The sequence below is a fragment of the Leptidea sinapis genome, chromosome 8 (genome assembly GCF_905404315.1).
Source record: "Leptidea sinapis chromosome 8, ilLepSina1.1, whole genome shotgun sequence".
In the NCBI taxonomy this organism is placed as follows: Eukaryota; Metazoa; Arthropoda; class Insecta; order Lepidoptera; family Pieridae; genus Leptidea; species Leptidea sinapis.
This window is the reverse complement of record NC_066272.1, coordinates 12,553,511-12,561,457: the sequence shown is the minus strand read 5'-3', so window position 1 is coordinate 12,561,457 and position 7,947 is coordinate 12,553,511. Positions and strand designations below refer to the sequence as shown.

Genomic DNA, 7,947 nt, shown 5'->3' with positions numbered 1-7,947 from the left:
AAGAACTTAAGTGTATAAACGTGACCCGTACGCTATTTTTCCTCATCTTCAATAAGAAAAACTTATTATATTAAACAATATTATTAAAACAAGAGACATACAATGAGGTCACGACGCCAGAGTACTTGACTATTACATTACAGATCTAAAACAAAAGGTGTCTCGTATCATTAATGTATCAGAAGCTAGACGGACGGTTAATATGCATTAGACAGACGCTGTACTTGTTAGCAGTCAACAAGAGTTAAGATTACAAAGCAACTGAAAGCAACAGACGTACATACAACCCTAAGTGCAGTGTACATATTGATGGTGTTATGAAACGAGCGTGGGACGCGCGCACTTCAAAATAATAGACGCGACGCCTTGTTTGATATGTGTGCAGGGAACAGAGTTTATCTTTACACGGAACTTGATAACGTTGTACTGGTCGTCTAACTTTGCGTGAATATATTACATGTAGAAGTGATAATGAAAGTTGAGCGTTTATACTGGCTGGTCCAAGTATAACTAACGACGGCGAAAGAAAGCTGTGGAACGAAAGAGAAAGACAATGTTAAGCGGGGTGGGTGAAAAGAGAAGAGACCTATAAAGCCATAATAGGCATTTATTTTCTCAAAATTGATTCCTTTAGATTTCTTTTTGATGTCATTTCTAATATACTGGATACTACTACCGCTTCGGAAACAAATGGTACTCTGAGAGAGAAGACGCGGCGCAAGAAACTCTCCCGCATTATTTAACTTTGTGCAGTCGTTTTTTGTATGTGAATAATTCCAAAGAGGTATATGGAGAGATCACGGAACTACTTTTGTCATAGTCCTGATAACATCTCAGGATTGGATTTAACTTATTAAACATTCATTTTATTTAATCATTTGACAGCGGATGGCTTTTGGTCTCGTCAAACAAATATTTTGTTTAAATTATTATGTTTGTTTTTGGAAGAAAAAAAATTGTTTTAGTTCTTTTTTAGTACCTAAGAAAAACTCTGTACTTTGAACTATATACTCTGTACTTTGAAGGCTGTTATGAATACGACTGATATTCTGTTAAATAATTAATAAGAAAGTGACTATATTTTTTCATTTTATTCTTTACTCTTAATGTCAAACTTTATTTATATAGGTTTTCTTAGGAAAATTATTTGAAACGGTGTTCCAAACTTTCGGTCTGTGAGACCGTACGTGGCTATAGGTGTCACAAAAATTGGCTCGGGTATAGGAAGGTTAAGCATTTTATAATAGATTTGCTATTATTCACATCAAACAAATATTTTATTTAAACATTTGACATCAGATTGGAAGAAGGCTTTTATTACCAGCCGCTTACAATCGTACAAACTCGCCTGAATTATTGAATACTCAATTACCTTACAGTTGATATGTCATTAGCGGTAAAACTTTAATAGTGTTATTTACGAGAGTGATTGATTTATATTCTTGACAATGTAATGTATGTTCAAAGGCACATAAGTGAATTTGCTAGGGACTATCATAACCATAATGTTAACACCAGGAACAGACATAAACTCATTATTCCTACTAATCTTTTGTGGGGCGATGTATATGCTTTTACAACAAGATCCCAGAAGATGTTCAAAACGTGTTTTATTTATATACAAAAAAATCTTTATCTTTAGATATTCGATAAATCGAGATACCTCAGTTTAGTTTTAAGGTAAGATAGTAGCTAAACAAACTGTCGTAATGCCTTTCGTCAATGTCAATTTACTTGTAGGACGCACGAAGGAAGTATTTACCAGTGGGAAGCTCCTTTGCACAGGAAGCCGGCTAGATTATGGGTACCACAACGGCGCCTATTTCTGCCGTGAAGCAGTAATGTGTAAACATTACTGTGTTTTGGTCTGAAGGGCGCCGTAGCTAGTGTAATTACTGGGCAAATGAGACTTAACATCTTATATATCAAGGTGACGAGCGCAATTGTAGTGCCGCTCAAAATTTTTGGGTTTTCAAGAATCCTGAGCGGCACTGTATTATGATGAGTAGGGCGTATCAATTACAATCAGCTTAACGTCCTGCTCGTCTCGTCCCTTATTTTCATAAAAAAAATGCATTTCTTTAAACAGTCAGTGGCAAAAGAAAATTAAACAAAAACTCCCCATTTTCCTTAAGAAAAACAAAATAGAAATGAAAATATAACAATATGTTGCTATGGGTCAGTACTACAGGGTATTCTCAAGTCTTAAATTTTTTCGTTAGTGAGGAGAAAAGTTGCATTTATTGACAACAATGCATTTTTCCTCACTAGGCTCAGGATTCTAAGTTAGAATCACTCGTTACTCTCGTAATAACGTAATCTTGCTCAATTATAGTGATTTATTATATTAAGGTTATGAGAGGTGGAAAAACCTGTGGAATCTGCTGTATTTCTTGGCATTACTCTTGATGCCAAATTGCAATGGGGCCCCCATATTGAAGGACTGGCGAATAGGTTTAGTTCTGCAGCATATGCGGTTAAGAAAATTAGACGGTTAACTGACATAGATACGGCGCGACTAGTATACTTTAGTTATTTTCATAGTATTATGTCCTATGGTATATTATTATGGGGCAGTGCGGCCGATATTAATACCATCTTTGTGCTGAAGAAGAGGGCTATTCGCGCGATTTATAACCTAGGTGCTAAAGAATCATTAAGAGAAAAATTTAAAGAAATAAACATTTTATTTCTTTAAATTTTATAGAATACTTTGCAGAGACAGGTGGAGTTCCTTGGTATAGAGGTTGATCGGCTGGAGATGCGTAGAAGGCGCAAAATGCTACTAGTGCACGGAGTCAGCGAAGATAAGTCGGAAGATGTTACTTCACGTGTTTGTAAAGTAGTAGGGGAACATCTTGGTGTGACTGGATTCTCTGTTGCTTCCATCAAGTCATCCCATCGCTTAGGACGTCCTTCCGAAAAGAAACCTCGTCCTATAGTGGTAAAGTTTGCGGATGTAGCATTGCGGGATACGGTTTGGTTCTCCAAAACTGGATTTAAGGCCAGCGGTTTAACTGTGTCAGAGTTTTTAACAAAGAGTCGTCATAACTTATTTATGGAGGCAAGGCAGAGATTCGGCATAAACAAGTGCTGGACAAGGGATGGATGCATCCATATTATAGCCCCAGATGGTTCACATCACCGAGCTGAGTGCAAAGCTGACCTACACAGCATACCACAGACATCTAAACAGACATCTAAGCCTCTGACTCAGTGTACTGCCAGTCTCACCTCCAGGTCCAAAAGAACAGTCAAAAATAAGTAATAGGTATCATTAATCTGTAAGTATTTTAAGGTAATGTAACCTTTAAATAACTGGAACAATTCATAGGTTTAGTTAACTGTAAGCTTTTTGTAACTTCTAATTACCTATGTCACTACCACAAAGCCTAAGCTATCCTACTATGAATCTTTATGTTATGTATATGAATTAAACTATTTTTTATTTAGTATTTATAACTTATTTCAAAATTTCATTACCATCCTGTGTTGATAATTAAGATAATATATAAAGAATGCATATACCTAACTTGTAATGCCCCACATTGTAACATTTATGTTATAGTTTAATAGTTTGGTAACAAGCCTGCAGTAATCATTTACCTCCTGTTCTGTTTTTTAATACCAAAAATAAAATCGAACATCTTATTACTATTAAATGCTATTTACTAAACATTTTAAATAAACAATTTTCCATAAAATTTGATAATTTGATATTACTAAATGCAGCTTATATTTCAAACATTTTCAATTGTTACACAGTATAAATGCCATACTACATAATTATCAGATTTATATTGCCTATGCTATTTCTCTCCTGTGTATAATATATTTAATAAACTGTAGTTTTAGTGTAATAAATCAAATTCCGTTGTTGATAGTAGAAAATGAAAACTGTAGTTGTTACATAATAGGTACCTACCTATTAAATTACCATTGTTATTTGTGTAGACTGTAGTGTCTTGTGTGACTGGCAGATGTACGTGACAACTGTCATCTAATGACAGCTGTGACATTTGACATACCAGCCGCAGACTAAATAACTGCTTTGGATACAAGGCTTTTGGTCATCACTGCGCTTGCATTTATAGATTATTAGAATTAGATTATAGAATTACATGATTAGTAAGCTAAGTTATTGAAGCTATAAGATAGCGCCACTTATTATTTTATTATTTATTTTTCTCACCCTTAATATGGGTCTAAAGGTATTAAAAATATTATGTTTTAATTACTGCATCATGTTTTCACCGTAAATAAAATTTGTACAGCATAAAAATGGAGTACTCAGATGGAGGCGCGCAATCTTTATTTCATTTTTATAATAATTTACGTGGAAATTACAAGTCTTTCTCAAAACAGCTTCATAGATATAGTTTATATTATTTTTATTCTTTTAATTTGTATATGTACTTCATTTTTATTATTGTAATTTTTTGTCTTTAGTCACTTAGTTTTTAGTCCTCTATGTTATCTATTTAATACCTACCTATGTTTTTTGAGGGTTTTGAGATAAATAGTTTATTTTTGCTAAAAGGAAAAAAAGGTTACGTTTTCATTTTTGATTGTTTTTACTTTATCTTTTTTTTTTTATTTTTATTTTTTTATTATTATTTGTTTTAAGAAGTGAATTAATCTCTCCTTGCAACTGGCGGGTGGGTTCGGTAATCATTTAATTTAATTTAATTATTTTTGTATATTATTTTTTAGTTTAGGAAACTCGTTGCAGGTATACTTTTGGATATTATTTTATATAGGATTATTTTTTGTGTAATAGTATAAGTAGTAATATACAGTAGATATTTTTACATATTATCAAGATTCAAAATGTCACATAACTCTAGCCTTGATGATTTTCAGTCTATAGTCTCTTCTGGTTCTAGTGGTGAAGAAAGTTTTCAAAGTGTATCTTATATTCCTATTGAAGTTGCTCTCAGTAATCACTTCTCCGACACACAGAAAAACTTTAATATAGTTCACCTCAATGCACAAAGCATTCCTGCACATTATCTTGACCTTCAGGCGTCGTTTGATTCTAGCAATGTTCATGCCGTACTTATTTCTGAGTCGTGGCTTAAGCCTAGCCTCCCTTCTTCCTCTTACTACCTTCCAGGCTACCACCTCCTTCGCAACGACCGTGTGGGTAGAGTTGGTGGCGGCGTTGCAATCTATCTTCGATCTCACCTTCCGTTTTCAATCATAAGTTCTTCCAGTGATTCCTTGTCACAGAATGAAGTTGAGTATCTTCTTGTTGAAGTTATCCTTTCACATACAAAAATCCTTCTTGGAGTATTCTACAGTCCTTCACTTAATGTCGATTATTTCTCTTCCTTTGATCATATCCTCGAGAAATTTGTACCACTATATGATCACTTGATTTTGATGGGTGATTTTAATACCTGTCTTCTTAAAGATGACCATCGTTCAAAAAAGCTTTTGTCCGTTACTGATTCCTACAATCTCCATATCCTTCCTCTTACAGCCACCCACTTCTTTCCTCACTCCACTCCGTCTCTTCTTGACCTCATCATGATATCCGATCTGGCATGGATAAGCAACAGCTCACAATACTTACACTACTCGACTTCAGTAATGCCTTCTGCACTGTTGACTTTGATATTTTGCTGAGCATGTTGAGTTCCATTAACGTATCTCCAACAGTGATAGGGTGGTTTCGAAGCTATTTACGTGGGCGTCGGCAAAGGACTAAGATTGATGATGACACTTCAACCTGGTCTAACCTTTCCGCTGGAGTTCCACAAGGCGGTGTACTATCTCCTCTTCTTTTTGCAATTTTTATTAACTCTATAACTAAAAATTTAACTTCCTGGTATCATATGTATGCAGACGATCTCCAGATATACTCACAATCTTCTCTCGAGGGTCTGCCTTTAGCTATTAAAAACACTAACAAAGACTTAACTACAATCGTGGAATGGAGTACTGCTCATGGACTAAAAGTGAATCCGTCGGAAACTCAATGTATTATTGTTGGTAGCTCACAACTAACCCATAAAATTGAGTGGGGTAATCTACCTCCCATTTGTGTAGGTGGAACTCTTATTCCTTTTAGCTGCTCTGTCAAGAGCTTGGGCGTATTCATTGATCGGAATTTGTCTTGGCACCATCAATTAAAAGAAGTTAGTAGGAAGCTCTATGCTGCCTCTCACTCATTAAAAAAACTCCAAAATTTTCTTCCTATTCCCACGAAAACTTTACTCGCTCAATCCCTTCTCCTGTCCATTCTTGACTACGCTGACATTTCATATGTCGATTTAACCGAACTCCAGTTGGATAAGCTTGAACGATTGCAGAACATGTGTATTCGTTTTATATTTGGACTACGTAAGTATGACCACGTGTCTGAATTTCGCAAAAAGCTCAAATGGCTCCCTATCCGCTTGCGTAGAAATTCCCATATACTTATACATCTCTATCGTGTCCTATTTGATCCTAAAAGTCCTATATATCTCAAGGAAAAATTTTCAGCATTAAGTTCTCACCAACTATATCTTCGGTCTGTTCATAATCTCTTGCTTTGTACACCTGTTCATAAAACTTCCTTTTTCAACAATTCATTTGCTGTGCAAGCTGTTAACCTATGGAATTCTCTTCCCTCTGAAATCAGAAAGGCTCACACTCTCCAATCTTTCAAAACAATGCTCCATAATTATTATTTATTACTGTGACAAATTCAATACTAGTTCTTTTCTTGGAATTATTTACTGTATGTTTAAATTATATGCATATCGATAACACCACCTACTGTTATCTTTTCAACTATAACTGATTATTTATAGGTTGCCTGGTAGAAATCGCTCTTAAGCGATAAGGCCGCCTATTGCTTTTTGTAGTCTCGATTTTTGTTATTTTTCATTATTTTGTGGTATGCAATAAAGATATATTTCATTTCATTTCATTTCATTTTTACTGTTGCTTCTCAATTTATTTTTGATAATGTTCTGTATGTTTATAAGCACATTGAGGAATTCTCTAGAAACTGTGACATTCATAATGTTAACACGAGGAACAAACATAAACTTGTGTTGCTTGCTACTCGGTTTGACTTTTGTTGGGCGATGTATATGCTTCTACAATATGATCCCAGAAAATGTACAAAACAAATGTGTTACGAAATTTAAAAGGATTGTTAAAAAACGTTTTATGTGGGAAAGGTTACTATAGCATAAACGATTTTCTTAATGACACCACGGACTGGTAATAAAGCGAACACCTTGAGGCTCTTTAATTATAATTTATTGTATGATATCACATTGTAATCCATATTTTTATATAAAAAAAGCCCGCTGAGTTTCTTGCGCCTCTTCTTCTCAGGTCTGAGGCAGTCTATTTTGAATGGGTGGTAGTTTTTGACGTTCAATAAGTGATTTTGAATCCTATTTGGAATAAAAATATTTGTATTTGAATTTGAATTGCAATAACCATTAAGTATTACCATGAATTCGTTTTCAGACTATTAGTGCAAGAGTAGTAGGAGTACTGTGGTAACGGTAACCTTACTGAGTTGGTGCCAGGTCGACCTGTTATAGTTAATGAATCAATTTGACCGTTAGGTATAACCCAGTGGTTAGTGACCCTGCCTACTGAGCTAGAGGTCCCGGTTTTTGAATCCTGGTAGGTGCAATCAAGTGAGTCAATATTATCTATATATATAAAAGAAAGTCGTGTTAGTTACACCATTTATAACTCAAGAACGGCTAGACCATTTTTTTTGTTGTTTGATTTTTTGGATTACTCTTAGTCCGGAATAGAATAATAAGTAATAAAATATCGAAAAAATCACAAAAAAATATTATTATAAAAACATTTATTTTCTCATAAATTTTGTATGGATTGACATTTTCATGACATCTCGAGAATAGAAAGAATTCAATGAAGTTTTTTGTTAGTTTCACGCTGCATAAGTAATAAAATACAACTGAC

The 7,947-nt window shown here is 34.5% G+C and overlaps 1 protein-coding gene across 1 annotated transcript; it reads left to right on the top strand.

Annotated features, from left to right (window-relative positions):
- Positions 1-2,166: 2,166 nt before the first annotated feature.
- LOC126965585 (uncharacterized) lies at positions 2,167-3,268 on the top strand. The gene is made up of 2 exons (XM_050809219.1): positions 2,167-2,178; positions 2,708-3,268. The coding sequence occupies exons 1-2, from the start codon at positions 2,167-2,169 to the stop codon at positions 3,266-3,268; spliced, it is 573 nt and encodes a 190-aa protein (XP_050665176.1).
- Positions 3,269-7,947: the final 4,679 nt, after the last annotated feature.